Below are 21,463 nucleotides of genomic sequence, written 5' to 3' on the forward strand. Positions count from 1 at the left end.
ACTCTGTTCAATAGTATTCTCAAATCAGGTAAGATGCCAGACCAGTGGAGGAGCAGCGTTGTAGTTCCTATCTATAAGAACAAAGGAGACGCCCAATGTTGTGGTAACTACCGAGGAATCAAACTACTAAGTCATACTATGAAGCTATGGGAAAGAGTGATTGAGGTTAGACTTAGACGAGAAACTCAGGTTACGGTCAACCAATTTGGCTTCATGCCGGGGAGTTCCACCACAGAGGGAATACACCTTATAAGAAGATTAATAGAAAAGTATAGGGAGAAGAAGCGTGATCTACATATGGTGTTTATTGACCTAGAAAAGGCCTACGACAGTGTGCCACGACAGGTGCTCTGGGAGTGCTTGGAGGGTAGAAGAGTGCCCAGGAAATACATAGAGATAATTATGGATATGTATACCAGGAGTGAAACAAGTGTCCGTGCGCCAGTGGGGGATACTGATTTCTTTCCTGTAGAGGTAGGTCTTCACCAGGGGTCAGCGTTGAGCCCGTTTCTTTTTGCAGTAGTCTTGGATGAGTTGTCAAAGTCGATTCAGGGGACTCTCCCGTGGTGCATGATGTTCGCAGACGATATTGTGTTACTTGCTGAGAAAAAACAAGATCTAAACATGAGGCTTGAGGAGTGGCGAACAACCTTAGAGACAAAAGGTTTAAAGATTAGCCGATCTAAGACGGAGTACCTACACTGTGATTTTGGTGGGATAAACGACAATGAAGACGCACACATCACAATTGAAGGGCAGGTGGTCCCGCAGGTAACGAAGTTCAAGTATTTAGGATCATTTGTACAGAGCGATGGGGAATTAGACAGTGATGTGACCCACCGAGTTCAGGTAGGATGGTGTAGATGGAAAGCAGCCACAGGTATATTGTGCGACAAGAGTTTCCCGACTAATCTAAAGGGAAAATTCTATAGGGTGGCAGTTAGACCTGCAATGCTATATGGAACAGATTGTTGGGCCATCAAGAAGGCACAAGTGCGGAAGATGGAGGTAGCAGAAATGAGAATGCTACGTTGGATGTGTGGGCACACAAGGCTAGACCGAATAAGAAACGTTGTGTTTCGCGAGAGATTAGGGGTGGCGAACATAGCAGACAAGATAAGAGAGTGGAGATTGAGATGGTTTGGACATGTAAAGAGAAGACAGACGACGAATCCTGTTAGATCCGTAGAAAACATTACTATAGAGGGGAGGAGGGGTAAAGGACGACCGAAATTGACTTGAGATGAGAGGATTAGGCATGATTTGATAGACCTAAACCTCTCCGAGGACATGGTTGAGGATAGGAATTCGTGGAGAAGTAGAATTAAAGTTAAGGATTTTTAGAGAGAATTGAATACCTTAGGGATTAGACTTAACTTATTTAGGTCACATACTATAATGGTATTTCCCTTACATATATTATTATTATTATTATTATTATTATTATTAGCTTTTATATTGCTGTTAAACTGTGACCTTATTATTAATATTATTATAATTAATAGTAGTTTTTATATAACTGTTAAATTTTGATTTCCTTTATTTTGCTTCATACACATGTACTTAGAGCCGAGGGTCTCTCTGGAAGCCACCTCTTTATTCCTTTGGATAGAGGTACGGTGTGCCTACATCCCACCCTCCCCAGACCCTACCTATAGCTTTGCTGTCGGTGGGATTTTACTGGGTATGATTGATTGATATACTGATAATCTATTATACATGCCATGCAGGTGACACATGCTTAATTATGATATACTGATAATCTATTATACATGCCATGCGGGTGACACATGCTTAATTCTATTTCTATTAATCATGGACAACATAATATATGTATATGATAAAAGTCAAGTTACAACAACTTGGAATATCTTTAAAATGAAAGAGTGTGTTGTGAAACCGATCATCATCAATGGACAGACAAATAAAGTCATTGTTCTCAGCTTATAAAGCAACTCAATGTTTCCTAAATTCTCAACAATATCTTCAAACGCGGTCTTCATCCTTATATTATGGTCACTTTTATAGCTCCTCATCGAACAGGTTAGAAATGACAACTTCGATCATTTTTGGTCTAACATGTATCTCAATTATAGGTTGTGGTTTGTTACCATTATTGCAGGTTGCCCGATAGTAATACGAAGGTTGATCTTGAAATAATTTCAAGGGAAACCATCAAGCCATCTTCTCCAACTCCCCGACATCTGAGAAACTTCAAGTTATCAATTTTAGACCAGTTTATGGTTGATGTCTACGTCCCCTTAGCCTTTTTTATTCCTAATACCAACAAGGATAGTGTCGCAGATGTCATGAACAAAAGATCAAAACATCTTAAAGAGACTTTATCTGAGATTCTAACAAGATTCTATCCTTTTGCTGGAAAGGTGAAGGACAACTTGCAAATTGAATGTAACGATCAAGGAATTTATTATACGGAGGCTCGAGTCAACCAGACACTCCAAGATTTTCTAAGGCATCCAGATGACGAAAAAGTGAGAGGGTTGTTGCCTGAAACCCCAAACACTGCAAACTCTTCAATAGGAAATTATATCATACGTATTCAGGTAATTTCTTGCATAATATCATAGAAAGAGGTACACGGATGGTGCCTATGGTATGCCCATATTTGGGTTTTGATCCCTAAGTACGGAAAAGTACACCACGGGTCCTAGTTTACTAATAATCTACCATACTGTTATTGTTACGATACAATTTGGTTATCAAAAGGGCTAATTTGATGTGTTGCCAGGTCAATATTTTTAATTGTGGCGGGATTGGGCTTTTGACTAGTACGTCTCACAAGATCATTGACGGACACACAAATTTAATGCTTATGAAAGCATGGGCCGTAGCTGCTAGAGGTTCACCAGAAACTATTTCACCAAGTTTTGTTGGTGCTGAGATCTTTCCTAACAATCCGTGTTTAGAATACTCGTTGCCTTCCAAGATATTGGCTACCAAAATGCTTAGCACTAAAAGATTTGTGTTCGATTCCAATGCTTTGGCTTTGCTCAAGGCACAACCGGTTGCTAGTGCCAGCTCAGCACGTCCACCAAGTCGCATGGAAGCCACAACATCAATTATTTGGAAGGCTGCAGCCCAAGCAGCAACAAAAGTAAGACAATTTGGTCCACAGTCGCCTCATGTTTTATTGTCAATGGTGGATCTCCGAAAAAGGGCATCGCCACCTTTGCCTGAAGAATCCATTGGAAACCTTGTTATAGCAGCGGGTACAATCTGCTTTCCCGGTTGCCAATTGGATTTGCCAACCCTGATGGGTCAACAAAGAGAATCAATAGCAAAGGTAAACGACGTTCACATTGAATCAATGAAAGGGGAGAAAGGGCATGAGACATTCAATGAGATTTTAAGGGCATCAAACCAACTGATGAACGTGACAGCCGAAGGAGACTGCTTAGTGGCTACAAGCTTGTTGAACACTGGAGCATATGAGTTGGATTTCGGTTGGGGAAAACCAATATGGGTTTATTTTATGAATCATGGAATTGTAAGACGTGTGGCGTTGAATGAAACGTTAAAGGGTAGTGGTGTTGAAGCTATAGTCACATTGAGTCCGGATGAAATGGAGATATTCGAGTGTAATCCTGAGCTTCTATCCTATGCCACTGTCGACCCTAGTCCTCTCCGATTTGTTCATTGAATGGCATGGATTTCATTTCCTGTTTCAGTTTAGTTACATGTGTTAAATGCATTTGTAAATATGCTTTTCCTATGATGAAAAAAGGTATAAATATCGTGCAACCCATTATTGACCCTTTTGTAACTATCAACCAACCCGTTACGGCCTGCTTAGTATGTTCACCTTTAATTACTAACCAACAGTTGAGAAACCAACATAGATATGTGCAGGTTTAGCATTCTATAACAAATTCATAAGAATATATGAAATACAGAAATAAGAAGTTAACAAGAAGCCAATGTCTATTCTTTTATTGTATATTGAAAATTTAGAATATCAGTATCAGAGAAAAACACAAGTGAAACGAATTCTTTGAATTCAATGATATATATGTTATGAAAAATAATATTATAGTAAAAGAATATTGAGAAAAATATTAAAAAAAGTTTTGAACGGCGAATTTCATTTAAACCTTGTTATATGTGGGACTTGAATCCTTGGCGTCTGAGTTGCGTATGGGGATAGATTAAAACTGAAATTAGCTAAAAGAAAATTTAACTCGATACAAAAACAAAATTGAACTGAAAAGATAAGAATTATATCACGATTTCAACATCAACGAATTATTAAGTTGTAAAATTATTAGAGTGTTCATCAAATTCAAGAATTTATATATTTGCTGATATTCAAAAGAAATCAGCTTGACCTCATATATCTTACCAAAATTCAATAATGTTGGCATACATGTAAAAAGGTCAACTAAAGTCAAACCTTCATGATGAACTTTGTAAACGTGATTTGATCCATGATTCCAGGTGTTGGAGCTCCTGACTGTTTAGAGAATGAGCAAGACCCGGATATGCCTGTCATTTTGAGCCGTGTGTAGTTAATAAAAATGCAGTGATTCATAGCCGAACAAGACCACTCAGACTGGGAACCGGGTTAAACCAGGCCTAATGGTTGAACTAGATTTCAAAATGATCTTTACTCCTTCAAAGCCTCATTTACCGATTATTTTACAGCATCAGACTTGATATGGGTAACTTACAACTTCTGTCCTTGAACATAAGTAAATAAACGACCCTGAAATTCGTACATTGTCACATTTTCGCCCTTTCACCAACTATAGTTGAAAATTTTGTGAACTTTTTACAAAATGACTGTCTTAGAAAAAATAATCATTCTGTAAAGTTAATGGAATTTTTAACACCATTTAGAGAAAATGATAGAAAAGTGTAACACCGTATGAATTTTAGGGACTCTTTCTTTTACTTAGTGAAGATAAAGGACAAAAGTTGCAAGTTACCCCTTAATGAGAAACGAAAACTGTAATTTACCATCATATTTTATTTTAAAGCATTCAGTTTTAAATTATTTATGACATGATACGGTTTTCGAAGTGGGTCAGTAGAACACTAAGGTAGCCAGTTCATTGACTAGCTAGGTTACGAAAACAATGAGAAAATGTTCTAACAATAGAATACCTAAAATGCCCTTCAACTTATTGTCTTGGTTAAAATTAAAAATAGAACAAAAATTTAAAGCTTTCAAATTCATGAGTCAAGAGTGAGCAGTACCTTAAATTCACAGTTCATGCCTACGTGTTGAAGGAATGGTGGGCCCGCTTGCCCGGCTTCAAACAAAACTGTTCCATCAGCTATACCATGTGACCATAATACCGGGGTCTAAACAACAAAACGCTAATCAGTAAATAATAAAATATGTGCCTAAAAAAACATTGAAGCTTTCACAGATGTGTGTAAGTAGGGTTGGGTAACGGGTCATTTTAAGTAAGTATCAAAACGGGCTGGGTCAAAACGGGTTGAACAACGAACACTTTTTTGTCCATTTTTAGAACCTATTTATAAATAGTGAATTTGTTAAAAGACTACATGATTATTACTAAGTCAAACTATAATTCTATATCTTTTATGTAGGATGTTATACTGTATATAGGGGTGTAAAAAGCCAAGCAGCTCACAGGGTACTCGATGTTGGCTCACTATAAGCTTGAATCGAGTTGAGCGTAAATGAGCTCAAGCCTCAAAATAAGCTTGTATGATAAACGAGCTAGAGCTGGCTGGCGAGCCTAAACAAGTCTATTACTTATAAAGCTTTTATTTAATATCTTAGATGTAAAATTTTAATATAATAATTTTTATATATAAAACTTGGATAAAATAACTAAATAATATATACCTATATTGTATATATAAAAGTTATAAGTAATACATATAAATAGAGAGAGAAAGCAACTATAACTGTAAATGAATTAACTAATAAATAATAATAGCAAATGAGCCAGGTTCAATCTTAGAAATAGAGCTCGAAATCTCTCGTAGCCTCGCAGGTTAAATGAGCTGAGATCGAGCACAGACAAACCCGGGCTTGGCTCAACTCGTTTACATCCCCAATTGTATGCTATAAAAATTAAACACTGGGAAACTTTCAACCTGTTTGACCCATTTAACTTGTAAGCAGGTCGAAACATACCCTTTTGGCCTCAGGTGTGATTCGTTCGATTATAGAACTTGAATTAAAAGGAACCCATCCACTAAAGATCGCGCCCGCTCCAAGAGTTTTTGGATATAACAGAACACTAGCCAAGGCCAGTGCACCTGTAACAATTTAAAAGTTGTTTCTGTTGTTTTGTTTTCTCGCACAAACATGTATGAGTGTATGTTTGTATGTGTGAGAGAGAGAGAGAGAGACCTCCTTGACTAAATCCACAAAGAAAAACATTTTTAGGGTCAATTCCAGCAGCCAACTCCTTGTCAATCATCGAGTGCACATTTTGGACTGCTTTAAGCAACGAACTTTCATCCACGGGAGAATTCTGTGCGTTAAAAAATTTGTAAATCTGACTGATTTAGAGAGGCTTCATTCAGCATGTTTATAAATCTGATGACTTAGAGGCTCCATGAATAATAATTCAGAGATTTCCTATTAGTGTTAACCAAACGCACTTTGGTGCTGACCGATGTAGATGTATTTTGTTAATGGAATCATTGAATAAAACTTACAGCTGTAACCGGTATCTCATGAATGTCAAACCACGAAGGCATCACGGCACCATCTGCAAACGTATCACAAATTGTTACATACGATGCCCAGGTTGAATGGTATTAGGTTATACCCGAAATGGTTCATATTCGTAAACAATGGTGACTTGCTATTATGATAACTGAATTACACTATGATGATAAGAATTGGGACTTACAATTACAGGTAACCCGATTGGATGGGTTCATTGGCTGGACCGGAGTCACCTACCCATAAGATCAACCCATTCCCATTTTATCTTTACAAGTTTCTTTCTTTTTACTATTGTTTCCATACACTACAGCACCTGATCACCCCTTTGGAGGCTGTGGATGCTAACGTTAGGGCACACACGTAACAAATTTTTAAGGGATGAAGAATAAAAATTAAGGATGAGCGGGTTGTTTGGGATTTCTATATTTTTCTTAAATAAAATGTGGAAACGTTACTTTATAGGAACTTAGTAAATTATTTATTGCATATTAAGATTAATGTCGTGAGTGAATAGTAAGGGCAATATGTGTACTCTTTTAAGAACCAAATCCAACTAGTTTTATACCCCGTCCGGTGGACGGATAGTTTAATGCCATAATAGCAAAACTAATTTTCTATAAATTCTAAACGGAAACACCAATGCTATCTAATGGCTTCAATAAGACATGATTTGCCAGCTTCTCAATTTCTTGATTAACCTTGTCCAGCACTAGCATCAAACACTTTTCTGTTGACACGTCCATAAAAGGTCCCATCAAGATATTCTTCTAAGAAACCTTAAATTTTCATATAAAACAATAGGGGTGTTAATAAGAGGTAAAAAATAAAAATTAATTTGTTGATCAACTAAAAGATGCAGGAAGAAAAGAGATATAGATGATATTAACCCATACCTTAAATAGAGGACCAAGAAGCCCACCATTATGAATTTTTGCTATGTAGCTACTCATTCATCATCAAAAGGTTCAGATAACTGTAACATTTAACTCAGCTTTGGTATCCTGCAAATGCTCACAGACATGTAATGAAAAATAAACTACTAAACTATAAATTAACCTCAACAATAACTTATGGGACTATTGCCTGCTTAATGCACACAAAAGCTACAGATTCAATGCTGAAAGTTCAACATTAAGCTTGAGATCTATTGGTTCTTAGGATCATGAGACACTAATTCTTTCTTTGTTTTCGTTAAAATAAAAAAAAACGCCGTTTTTTCATCATAGTTAATTCATCAAATGTATACAAAAACCTATCAGAATTACACTTGCAGCTAGCTGCAGAAAAAAGACTCCAGTGAATATAAGAATTGGTGTGAATCAATCAGATAAGATACATATTGAATATAAATTTCTACTCAATTGATATAGCGGAATCCTTTGGTTATCAACACATTCTTTCATCTATATAATCTTAAGCTTTTTGATCATGCATAACTAACCTTATAATTACAAATTACCTCAGGGATGTTTTTCTCATCAAAAAAAGTTGGTGATATACTGATATACAAAATCAAAATGGGTTGAAATTGCCAAATAGTCTACGACTGGTTGATCAGATCAGGGACTTTATCATCGCAGAGCTGGTTTACATACATGGAATAATGCACCATGAACCAAAAAGTTATCCAAAACAGTTTCTTCAAAAACGTGTGGTTCTGCATTCTTCTGTAACTCAATAGAAAACAATATTGATATATAGGTCCATTAAAAGTAGAGAAACTTAAGACTTCCAAGTTTGACTAAAGATCATACCAACTATGACATCTCTCTTTTTCTCTTTACTCTATATCAGATATTCTTTTATATAAAGCCAATATCAATAAAAAATCAAAAGGACCATTACAAAAAGCAAAGACCCAAAAGTGTAACTTGCAAAACTAATAAAACATAAATTGAGATTAAACATGGTATTAAACGTTGTTGATAAGAGCCTCTTGTAAGTTTTTAGCCTGATCGAGATTGCACTTCACCTGATCAAATATTTTTAATATTAAAATTGATTATATCAGACAACAGATCAAAACTTGGCATAAATAAACGATTTTTAATAACTAAACACAGTATTCCAATTGAATGGATTGCTTGCTTGGAGAAGTTTTATCAAAGCTCTAGGAGGCAGTTTTTCGGATCCGCGATCTCTAATGATATATTAAAGCAATCGGAATTGAATATCCTGACCAAATAACTTTAAACTTCCTTTGGTCACAAGAATGAATTAGAACCACCTTGTATCAGAATGATGAATATAAAAAGTTCCAACTATTGAGAAACCAAACACATAAATCAAGGAAAATGATTAACTTTATTAATCATTTAACGACAAAGTAGAGTGAGGTGGTTACAGGTGACGTGGTGAGGAAAAAATGGGTCTTCAAAAACTGAAAATAACTTCTGCTTCTAGAAGGTATTTTTGGACTTCAAAGGGTCCAGATTGCATTTCAGAGTGATCTAACGGTTGTAATTGTTTCAAAAGTTGTTGGATACATGAGGAACAATATATTATATAATTCCAAATTTTAAATCGATCACGTCATATGTTAGTGACTATCACTCTTTTATGTTTTAACTCTAATTATTTAATTTGGTTTAATTATTAATATACTGATTTGATTATATAAACTTTTATAAATATTTACTAGTTTAAACTTATGTTATTATTAAAGGGTTTGAATCAAATACAAATTAAATTAGCATGCTAACTATGAGAATCAGATAGTGTAATTATATATATAATATATAGTAATTATAGTATAGTGTAATTACAAAATAGTGTAATCACAATACGATGCAAATACATAATTACACTAATTGATTATCACAGTTAGCACGTTAATTAAATTTGTACGTCAACTTTCCCCGTTATTAAATACATTATAGTTTTAACATTCACTGTTTATTCTTTTATTGCAAAATTTAATATTACTTACATTTGATTCTACGAATTCAAATTATACTTTTGTTGTGCAATTTAATCATTTAAGTTTCAGATTGTAATTAAATACAATCTTATTTAGAGTTAACTACGCAGACAGTCCTTGACGTTTAAGAAATACGTTTTACAACATTAATTCTCCCTTCCCGCGTACCTTTCTTATAGTCAGTAGAAAGAGCGTGAAATGGAGAGATGCTTGTTCTTGGTCAAGGATAGCTAAAAACAAATCCGTGGGTGAACAGTGCAGTTTTTGAACAGCTGCCGGCTGAACACATTTCCAACATCTCTTTTAAGATCATAAAAATTGTGATAGTATTCTATCATACTCTAATGAACATAACATGTATAATCAGACTCTCAAAGATAGTACAAATAGCAATATAATTTATGAACATAACATGTATAATCAAACCATGTTTTTTATACAGATGAACAAAGTACACGCGCCTTCATTTCAAATATGTCACTTTTCAAATAAATCATAAATTCAGTAATCTAACGTGGTATCAAATTATTGCATCTACATACATATCTTCCAAAACTCAAAATAACTCATCCCCAAAGCGATCTTACTGGGCTCATAGATCAAGAAAATAAGTTCAGTATCCCAGCCTTATGAATAAAAAGTCAACTATAGTCAAACCTTCAAGATGAACTTTGTAGACGTGAGGTGATCCATGATTCCGCATGTTTAAGCTCCTGATTGTTTATTGAATGACCAAGACCCGGATACGCCTGTCATTTGAACCCACCCAAAGTCAGAAAACCAAATATAAATTACCTAAAATGCTCAACAAGGTCAAAGGAGTCAGTACCTTAAATTCACAGTTTACACCTAATCGTTGTAGCAATGGTGGGCCCCGCTTGCCCCGCTTCAAATAACACTGTCCCATCAGCTGTACCATGCGACCATAATATTGGAGTCTGCATACAACCAAACGCTCAGTGAACCGTTTTTGAACCATTCAACAAGAAGTTCGTTTATGTTCGCTTATTTATCAAACAAACAAACATGAACAAAAATTTGTGTTCATTTAGTTAAACAAATGAACACATGTCTCGTTCATTCTTTTATGCTTGTGAACATCCGTTTATATTTGTTCATTTACGCATGCTTATGTTCATTTATGTCGCCCGTTTGTTTATACTTTATATATTCAGTTAAATTATTTAAACCCGTGACAGTTTGGTCTGGTTTTATTAAGTTTTTAAACCTGACAGATTGATGTTCATGTTTACTTTTCGCTTGGTCATTTATGTTCATCTACGTTAAGTTGTGTTCACTCGTTTATGTTTGTGAGCCGTTCGTTTATACTATTAAAAAACAAACACAAACACACTCATTTTATTTACAAACATGAACAAGAAATCCCCGCTCGTTAAATTGTGCGTGCTGGATCACTTGTTCGGTTAAAGTTAAACGAACAAACACAAGCATGTCCGTTTGTGTTTATGTTTGTATAATGTATACAACAGCTTATATATGCAATATTACATGTCTAGATCACTAGTTATTATTGTTGAAACGTACCAGTTTTGCTTCTGCAGTGATTTGTTCTAATATAGGGCCAGTTGAGTTAAAAGGTACCCATCCACTAAATATTGCACCCCCACCAAGAGTTTTTGGGTATAACAGAGTACTGGCCAAGGTCAATGCACCTACAACATTTAAAAGGTTGTTACTGTTATTATATATTCACACACAAGCATGTATATATGCTTTTGTCTCTGTGTGTGTGTGTGTGTGTGAGAGAGAGAGAGAGAGAGAGAGAGACCTCCTTGACTAAACCCACAAAGAAACACATTTTTGGGGTCAATTCCAGAAGCCAACTCCTTGTCAATCATTGAATGCACATTTTTAACTGCTTTAAGCAACGAACTTTCATCCACTGGAGAATTCTATATATTTAAAAAGTTGTACAAAATTTTAATATTTCCGTGTCACAGAAATAACAACATATCCATTTTGGGTTGAATTACTTAATCGCCCGACATCATCTTTACAAGTACATGTACGAGATTGTTTTGGTCCACATAAACTACGAGACGAAGATCAATACAAAAAGAAAATAACTTACAGCCGTTACAGGGATCTCAGGAATGTCAAACCATGAAGGCATCACAGCACCACCTGCAACAGTTGGTGGTTCAGATATCATAAAATTATACAAAGTCCAAAACATTAAAGTTAACAAATCACTAGACGAGTAAAAAACAGTAAACAACACACTTATTCTGCAATCATAAACATCAAAAAATAATATTAGATGCTTGCACTACACAATGTCAATGCTTAAAGTTGCTTATAGCATACAACTTCCCTGAAATTTATAAATTTGTGTCATCATACCAATCTAAGTTTACAGCCCATAAGCACTATCCCTTATCCCTCAATTGAGAATAGTGCTTATGGGCTGTAAACTAAGCTTGCATATCTTAATCTTACTTTTAAAAGACGCGAGATGCTCAGATGCGTTTGGCGAGCGTGCTCGTTATTAAAAAAGTACTAAAAAATTATTTGCAGAACTATTTAACTTGTAAATAGCAAACACTAAAATATAAGAAATTCTGAAAATCTTGATCAGATTTGTTCATGGTTGTAAAAATCGCACCTAGGCTGACTAATCACTGATTAATAGCTACCGACTAGTTGCTTATTAATCGCTATTTGGTCAAAATAGGTCAAATATGCATATTTAAAAAACTACAGATAAATTACAATCCGATTAATCGCTACCTACCCCACCACCTGACTAGCGCCTAGCGAGTTCAACAACACTGGATTTGTTCAAATAACGGTCTAATTTGTTCAAATACTCGGACTTGTTCAATCAACGGTCTAATTTTTTTTGAAATGGTGTGAATTAGGAAAAAAATTAGGTTAACGGGGAAGTCAACAAAAAAAAAGGATTTTGGTGTATCCGCTATTGAGAATAGCGGATTAGGAGTTAGAAATTTGTAGGAGCCGCCATTACCAATGACGGATTACGAAAAGATTCTGTTCACACTTAATCCGCTATTGACAATAGCGGATTACATTATACACGTTCCTAACCCAGTTAACAAACTAACTAACCCCGCTAACCAAACTAACCCCACTAACCAAACTAACCTACCTAACCTAACTTTGGATACTAACCTAACCACAATCCTCTCTTTCTCTCTCTTAAATGCAAGTTATTAAATTCTTTCTCTCTCTTAAATGCATTAGTTGCAGTGAGAGAAACCCATCATCGATTCCCACTGTCATACAGGACTGTCCATTTTTTTTATCTATTTGACGGAGGTACCGCCATGCTTCTTTGTTTGTTGCCTTAAGGTCATCCATCAGGCGATCAAACTTTCTTTGTTGTGTTGTGCTTCCGATCTCCCAACACATCCTTTTGAGGCTCACACTCTTGAACTTCGCCATGAAATTGCTTCTTACATGCCTTAGACAAAATCGATGGTAGGCATGGGGTTTCTCTCACTACAACTAATGCATTTAAGAGAGAGAAAGAATTTAATAACTTGCATTTAAGAGAGAGAAAGAGAGGATTGTGGTTAGGTTAGTATCCAAAGTTAGGTTAGTTTGGTTGTTTATAGTTAGGTTAGTTTGGTTATCGGGGTTAGTTAGTTTGTTAACTGGGTTAGGAACGTGTATAATGTAATCCGCTATTGTCAATAGCGGATTAAGTGTGAACATAATCTTTTCGTAATCCGTCATTGGTAATGGCGGCTCCTACAAATTTCTAACTCCTAATCCGCTATCTCAATAGCGGATACACCAAAATCCTTTTTTTTTTGTTGACTTCCCCGTTAACCTAATTTTTTTCCTAATTCACACCATTTCAAAAAAAAAATCCATTGCTCGATCGATAGTCTTAACTTTTTCAATCATATAAACTCACATCTCAATTTGCAATACAATTCCACATGTCAAGCTTTTGTTAGCTTCACCAATTTGAATTTCACAATGAGATCAACAAAACCCTAAATCCAGCAAATACACATTACGATCACATACACCGAACACCACAAATCAAACAATGAGTTGGTTAATTGGGACTTACGATTGCATAAAACCGGTTGAGATGAAGCCGAAGGGAAAGACCAGCGGGTGTTGGCTAACTGGCGGGAACTGAAGACGGTTTTGATGGGTTCGTTGGCTGGACCGGAGTCGCCTAGACCGTGTAGCCACAAGATGAAGCTTCGAGACGCCATTGCAACAGTTGACTCAGAAGAAGAAGGAGAAGATATAAATATTGTGTAGATGGTGATGGAGAGAGTGAAGAAGAATAGTGCCACTGCTTTTAAACCCTTCATTTTCATTTTAACGCTTCATGTTGTTGGTCTCTTGCTTGGAGAAACAATTTACATATGGAAATTTTATTAACACGCAAATTAGGTCGTTATCGGTTATGTTTCAATTGTAACTCGGGTTTGAGTATCGAAACATCGGAAAAATAAGTGTGTTGTGTTACTCGAAACTAGTGTATAAATATAACAAAATGTAGGAATACTTATGTGGTTCTATATTTTACTAGTTCATAAATTTGTTTCATCAGTAATAATAGTAATAGTAATAATAATAATAATAAATAAATAAATAATATAAAAAGCTTTTGTTATATTTAGAACTTGGAAGCATATCAATGAAAAGCTCTGCGCCGTTTAAAGTATCTTGTCTATGCTCATAACTCATGTGAGTGTATGTGTAAATTATTGTTTAATGTTGTAGATAACGCTTGCAAAACTGTGTTCTAATTTAAATACGGTTTCTCTTTAATAAATAATAATAATAAAAGAAGAAGGGTGTTTTTGCTTATTTTACCCTACTTAGAGCATGCGTAGTGGCGTGGTAAGAAAACATATGAAATCCTTTTCCCTGGCTAGCACCGGAGGAACCCCCCCCCCCCCCATCTCTCCTGGCTTATACCGTCCCAATTTCATCGAATTCTAGGGACACGCTCCCAAGTTTTTGTAAAAAAACTAGTATTTAGACCCCCGCAAAGTATTGGGGAAGAGAATGTGTAAAATCGTTTATTTACAAATCCACTTCATTAAAAACATGGAATCGTCACCGTCACCACCTTTCGTGAACCATTAAGGAAAACAAATGAAAAACAAATGTAAAAACGTCGAACCATGCATGATGGTTCATGTTGATAAAAGGCATCAACAAAACAATAAGTACGATACAACATTCTTTACAGATAACAGAATAAAATAGAAAATTCAAAAATAACATAAATGAAAACAAAATAATAATTTTTTTTTAATTTATAGACTTTGGTTTAACTCTTGTAAAGTTCAGGAACAACATAAATTTGATTAAAACTAACGTATGCTTATTTGAAAAATTATGTTATAAATTTAAAAAGAGTGATATAATTTAACAATTACCCACTACAAGAGTCGAACCTCGATGATTTATTTAATAAATCTAACAACCTTACCACTTCACCAACTAAATTCTTTAGCTAACAACTTCAGTGTGTATATAAATATTGAATAATTAGTAGATGACATGTGGTTTGATTGTTTAAACTTCTGAACTTCTAAAGGTACAAACTTGATGAAGGTTGTACAACCCTCAAAACCAAGCATCTTTCAAAATTGTAAATTTATATACTATATATTATACATAAGTTATGGGCAAATTAAGACATCTATTTTTTAAGTAATTTACAACTTATAATGCATAATGCACACACTATATAGCATGTAAGATAAGGGCAAACTTATCCATTAAAAAACATGCTTATAAATAGTTAGAACATTACCCCCTCAACTTTACTTAGCTTTTATAAATTTAAGAAATAGTTACAACTTTGGACCTTCATCTTTACCAATGTATTTCTTTTGAATTTAATTGTTAACCAACTTCCCACCAACGATTTTTCAGCGCCCGTAACTTTTTCATATGTTAATATTCTTTTAAGAAAATTACACCATAAAAATGAGCATTTTATTGTCTTTAATTTGGGTATGGTATTGCTATAGTTTATTCCAATTAAAATTAGAATGTTACATATGGGTGTTCACAGTTCGGTTTTAACAGCGTCTAAGTTAAGCAATAAGTCAAACCGTCGGTTCATATTTTTTCATTGAAAACCGAAACTGAATCGTTGAAAATTCAAACTAAATCGTTACTAATGGTTTGGTTTCACACATTGAGCTTCAATAATAAATTTACCGACCGGCCTGGTTTTATATGGCCAATTTTCAGTATAAAGCATAAACCAAACCGTTTGCTATGGTTTGAACATTCTGAAACCAACTGACCAAAAGTGATGATCGGTTTAAACGTTTTTAAGGTTTCAAACGAACCTTGAACATCCGTAATTTTTACATGATTACTAGAATTTTCGTTCCCCACCGCATCGCACGACCATCCGTATATACTATATATAATGTAGCACTCATGGGCAAATTAAGACACTAGGTTTTTAAGTAATTTACAATATTCAAAGCTTTATGCACACTCTATAAAGTATGCAGCATAGAGGCAAAGTTGTCCACTACAAAATATGTTTTACGTAAATTCAATTTGTTAGAAAATAGTTACAAAACTGGCCCTTAAACTTTACTAACCTTTTATAAATTTAAGAAATTATTACAACTTTTACCCTCATCTTTACTCATATATTTGGCAAGTTTATATATTTTCTTATTTTTCTTCTATATCTTTAAATATATTACGTTTAAGGAAAAAACAGAGCTTACCGATGCATCGTACTTATTTTTGTCGACATTTCCATATAAAATTTATTCTGTAATGAGGTATGGTTTATAATGTACAAGTCACTAAAGCATTATTGTACAATTCAAATAGGTAACTATAAATCAATAAAATATTTAAACACATAAATATGCATTAAAGTATAACCCATGTTATGTTTTAGTTTATAAATTATGAAATTATAAATTTCGTCCTCTATTTATGCAACTCACTTTATAAAACAAAGCAATAAAATCAACTCAAATTAATGTTGTACGAATTTGCAACGGCTTCACAAAAAGTATGAAGGCCAAACTTAACCGTGGGCATAACCGTTAGCAACGGATTTTCGTCGAAAACCAAAAACGACTGGCTAGAAGTTAATGGAAAAAATTAACCGTGAAATCAAGCCATTGACCAACTTAAACGTTTTCCCGGTTTTAAATCAAACAATGAACACCCATAAACTTGTAACATGATTATCAAGATATGTGTTTACCGCTGCATCGCGCGGGCACCCGCCTAATGTATAATAAATTAGGAAAAGACGAGAAGAAAAGTTAATAGATCTGAGAGGATGAATTACTTTTTTGAGTTTGAAATAAGAAATCCCAAACACCCTAATTTGGCACTCAAATTTCAAAAGGGTCGTTAGACGTCGCTAACAACTTAACTGATACCAACCAAATCCTGCCTCGTGATGAATTTGTTACAGGTGTTATAAAATTGTTATAGAAAAACATAGGTGTCACAGTCAACTACTCATCATCTTTGCTATGATAACTCTTACCTTACATATTCTTTTAATAGTAAATATTAAATATTAAATATCATTATTAATTATTAACATCAGCAGCTATTATAAGAAAAACCTCACCAACCATTGGTTCTCACCAAACACTCTTCGTGTTATTTTAAAGACGTTTTTAGAGTTAAAAACCAAAGCTTTCAATGGCCACAGCGAAGCTACAGGCTCTTTGGAATCACCCTGCTGGCCCTAAAACCAGTCAGTCCTTTCTTTTCTTTTTAAATTATTATTATTATTATTATTTTTATATAAGATGTTTTAATCGTGATAATTTCATGAAATTGGGCATTTTAGACTTGATTGATGATCTGATTTATATCAATTTTTTAACCTAGTTTCATAGATGTGCTACAGTTTGACTTTTGAAGTCAAAGGTTAAACTTTTCAATTCCAAAAAGGATATATATTTTGGTACCAATTTTCGCCAAATTTTTTTTAACCTAGTTTGATTTTTGATGAATTGTTCTGGGTATCAATCTTTTTGTGGAGATATTGAGAACCCATAAAGAAATTTAGAGTTGACTTCTAGCATGTTTGATTGTCAAAGTCAAAGGATAACATTTGAGAGAGAGAGAGAGAGAGAGAGAGAGAGAGCAATGAGAGTTTGTTCCTAATAAGGTTTAAGAAATTATGATTATGCATGTAAGGACTAGAATTAGTTATGTTTAAAGTTTTGTAAAAGATGTTGAAGATTTACGGTAGAAATTCATAGAAAAGGAAATGACATTTAAAAAAAAAAAAATTTAAAGTCGGTTCTGCGACTAGCGATATCAAGTTAACATTTTTAACCTAATTAACATTGATAAAGTTAGTGTTTATGGGGAATAAACGGACTGTGTTGTTATTCATTTTTACTTTATATATCATGTGGCATTACATTAGAAAAATGATTAAACTAACAAAAGATAATTAACCATGTGATCGAACATTAAACTTTATGAGTATATATTTGATTATATGCTTTTTATATACTTGTATATGTGATCTTGAAATTCAATGATCAATCAAACTGTTAATTATCTTTTGTTACTTGAATCAATTTTTCTAATGTAACGCCACATGAAAAGCAAATAATGATATAATTATTTTATTTCCCATCATCGGTATAATCAGGTCAGAAACTTGGTTCTTACAACCTTAAAATAGATTAACTAATTTATGTGCCAATATAAAGCCATGCTCATTACAAGCTCTTGTTGCAGACGCCTAAAAACCTGAACCTACAAACCAATCATACCCTTATTCATCTTGGCATCTATAGAATAGAAAACATGTAAACTGCGCATATATTTTACTAACCTGCAGGGTGTTAATTTTTAATAATTAATATGGGATAAAACATGTTCTAGTACATTGAGTTATTAAGCACCATTCAGTTATGCTTGTTTTCTACAGTTTTATGTAACTTTTTTTTAATCCAATATTTGATCTTTTCATTAACAAGAATATTTGTATACTAAGAATTTAATTTAGTTTACTCAAGGAGTCTCAGTCTAGGGCTGTTCACGAGCCAAACAGAGCCGAGGCAGGGTCAGCTCGGCTCGACTCTTATTTGCATAACTGAGCTGAAAATTGAGCTTGAACTTGACTCCGTCTCAGCTTGCTCGATTTTAAACATATTAGAAGTTCTTAATACACAATCAGGCTCGATTTTATTTGATTCAAAAAGCTTTCAAGAAGTTAAATTTGGGAAATTTTGTATCTTTTGGGTCAAAATGTAAATTTTAACCCTGGTCAAGATGTTTTTGTCAGCTTAAAAGTCAAACCATTTGTTTGATTTCCGGCTTAAACTTAGCACAATGCTTCACCAACCTTTGAGAACTCGGTAACTCATGGTGTTGCTATAATATGATTAATCATTATATTCTGTATGTTATTTAAGTTTTTGAAAAATTAATTTTTTATGTTTTCACTTATTTGAAAATCCATATCATAAATATCTTTGTTTCACTTATTTGAAAACCCATATCCATATCATATATATATATATATATATGTACACACAATACAGTAGCATCCTGCCACATATTAATTGAGTAATATGTCTTTGTAGTTCATTTTTGGGCTCCAACTTTTAAATGGGGAATCAGCATAGCTAATATTGCAGATTTTGCCAAGCCACCAGAGAAACTTTCATACCCTCAACAATTTGGTATTTTATTTTTCCTTTTTGCTGCAAATATTTTATTTCTTAAAAAAGCTCCGTGTTTGACTTACATTTAATAACAGCTGTCACCGCCACTGGAATAATCTGGTCTCGGTACAGCATGGTAATCACCCCGGTAAGTCAAATTCTTATACTTTATTGACCTATATCTGTTCCATCTAAAGTTTCAGTATATACATTTACCATTTTTTAGTTTTTCAAGCTTGTGTTTTTTCTTTATTTTGACTTGTTGGTCATGTTTGATACTCTCTATTACAGAAAAATTGGAACCTTTTTAGTGTAAATGTCGCTATGGCTGGAACAGGGTTGTATCAACTCTCCCGAAAAATCCGGTAAGTCAAAAACAACTATTGGATCAAAATTGACTTTTTAGTCAATACATATAATTTGTTATCTTTCAGTTTCCACGTGTTATTTTAATTGGAATTCTGTGAGAAAGGAATGAAAAAAGATGAATAAATTAATAACATTGGTAAGAAAAATGGCCATAAGGTTTGACCTGGCAAGCAAAAAAGTGTTGACTTTTTGTCAGATGTTATATGGGAATGTTGTTGACCAAAATCTACAGTTCTGGTCTTTTGCAATCGGTAAACTATAAGCTAACTTTGCCAAAGAAGAGATGAGTTTTGACTTTTGTGGTCAAATTTTTTAGTTTTGAAATCTATGTTGACATGAAACTTGTTACAAATTTATACAATATCGACTTGCAGGCACAATTATTTTAACGAAGAGGAGACTGCTGCTATAAAGGAATGACGATAAAAAAATCGATGCAAGAAATTCAAGATCCTGTTATAAAACAATTTGTTTTTATGAATTTATACGCTGTTTTTTGTATTTTCTGGATAGTGTTGGAGTTTGATGTTTGTTCTAAAATAATGTCAGTTTTTTTTTCATTTTCTTTTTCTTGCGCATTTTAACATTCCCAAAAAATATATATATAAAATAACAACTAAAATAAAAGACCTGATTTATTGATGAAATCATAAAAATCTCAGATTTTGTTTGACCTGAAAAGTCAAGGCATACCTTAAAATTTACATCACCGATACAAACTGAAACAATATTTCCCAATCTTTCATTTGTTCAATAACAATTCAATTAGTCACCATTCTTTCACTTTCTATCTCATATTAAAAGAAAAATTAATACAAAAAGCATGATTTTCGTTCTTGATCTTCGGTTTCTCCATCATGCGTATTCAAATCCAATCTGCTTCCATTCAAATCTTGTCTTCCTGCATTCATCTCGTGTCTTCAGAAACCCGAAAACAAAAGATGTTTAGAAACTGTTGTTGACTATTAGAAATCAAGTTGACCAGAGTAAAATATCACTAATGTTGGCATGCTGACTGGACCATTCATTCTGCCACGGAGGCTAAACGAACTGAACGTGTGGTGAACATTTCATGTACCATTCAGCGGGAAGTTTGTTCATTTAAAAAAATGAGTGAAAGTCGAAAAAAATTTGAACACGTCACGTTCGTTCATCTGAGTGCGTGAACAGTTCATGTACCATTCAGAGGGAAGTTCGTTCATTTAAAAAATGAGTGAAAGTGAACAAAAAAATTTGAACACATCATGTTCGTTCATCTATGTGCGTGAACATTCGTTCAAGTTCGTTAGTTAAGGTTGTTCATTTATTTAATAAATGAATAAATGAAAGAACATGAACAGAAAAAAAATTGGAAGTTCATTTATGTTTATGAAAGTCCGTTTACGTTCGTTCATTTAAACTCTTTTATGCTAGTTAGTTTATGGTGTTCGCCTATTTAATAAATGAACGGAAAAAAAATGTTCATTTATTTAAACGAGCACACATCTTGTTCATTCATTTATGTTCGTGAATGTTCATTCATTTAAGCTCGTTTATATTCGTTAGTTTACATTCATTAATATAGTTGTTTATTATTCTTTGACCAGATACAACTTAGTTTGGCTTTACTAACTTTTTAGGACCCAATAAATTGTTCTTTATCCTACTTTTGAGTGGCTTTAGCTCAACTATGTTCATTTATACTGTTAACAAATGAACATAAACGAAACATGAGCATGTTCAATTTCTTAACGAACAAACACAAACATGAAAACTCTGTTTATTCAATTGTTCATGCTCGATCGTTTGTTCAGTTAAGTTAAACGCTTTAAAAACCGGTTTAGACCGACTGGTTATACC

General features: G+C 33.9%; 2 protein-coding genes and 1 pseudogene across 3 annotated transcripts; 2 read left to right on the forward strand and 1 right to left on the reverse strand.

Annotated features, from left to right (window-relative positions):
- The first annotated feature begins 2,186 nt into the window (after positions 1–2,186).
- LOC143564447 (limonoid 7-O-acetyltransferse-like) lies at positions 2,187–3,705 on the forward strand. The gene is made up of 2 exons (XM_077051720.1): positions 2,187–2,564; positions 2,750–3,705. Exons 1-2 carry the CDS (start codon positions 2,241–2,243, stop codon positions 3,659–3,661), a joined length of 1,236 nt encoding a protein of 411 aa, XP_076907835.1. The 5' UTR covers positions 2,187–2,240; the 3' UTR covers positions 3,662–3,705.
- A 594-nt stretch (positions 3,706–4,299) lies between these two features.
- On the reverse strand, positions 4,300–13,902 carry LOC143564473 (carboxylesterase SOBER1-like; annotated as a pseudogene). Its single transcript, XR_013140877.1, has 12 exons — positions 13,663–13,902; positions 11,689–11,741; positions 11,386–11,509; positions 11,142–11,269; positions 10,426–10,534; positions 10,258–10,345; positions 7,375–7,452; positions 6,664–6,716; positions 6,353–6,476; positions 6,134–6,258; positions 5,218–5,325; positions 4,300–4,503 (listed from the first exon to the last, which is right to left on the reverse strand). The product of XR_013140877.1 is annotated as a carboxylesterase SOBER1-like (transcript).
- A 3,300-nt stretch (positions 13,903–17,202) lies between these two features.
- On the forward strand, positions 17,203–20,059 carry LOC143564448 (mitochondrial pyruvate carrier 4-like). Its single transcript, XM_077051721.1, has 5 exons — positions 17,203–17,319; positions 19,175–19,273; positions 19,351–19,403; positions 19,547–19,620; positions 19,999–20,059. The coding sequence occupies exons 1-5, from the start codon at positions 17,265–17,267 to the stop codon at positions 20,042–20,044; spliced, it is 327 nt and encodes a 108-aa protein (XP_076907836.1). The 5' UTR covers positions 17,203–17,264; the 3' UTR covers positions 20,045–20,059.
- The last annotated feature ends 1,404 nt before the right edge of the window (positions 20,060–21,463 follow it).

Source organism: Bidens hawaiensis, unplaced genomic scaffold (genome assembly GCF_021521415.1).
Source record: "Bidens hawaiensis isolate Kalapana, Puna unplaced genomic scaffold, B.hawaiensis_p1.1 tig00022006_1, whole genome shotgun sequence".
NCBI lineage: Eukaryota > Viridiplantae > Streptophyta > Magnoliopsida > Asterales > Asteraceae > Bidens > Bidens hawaiensis.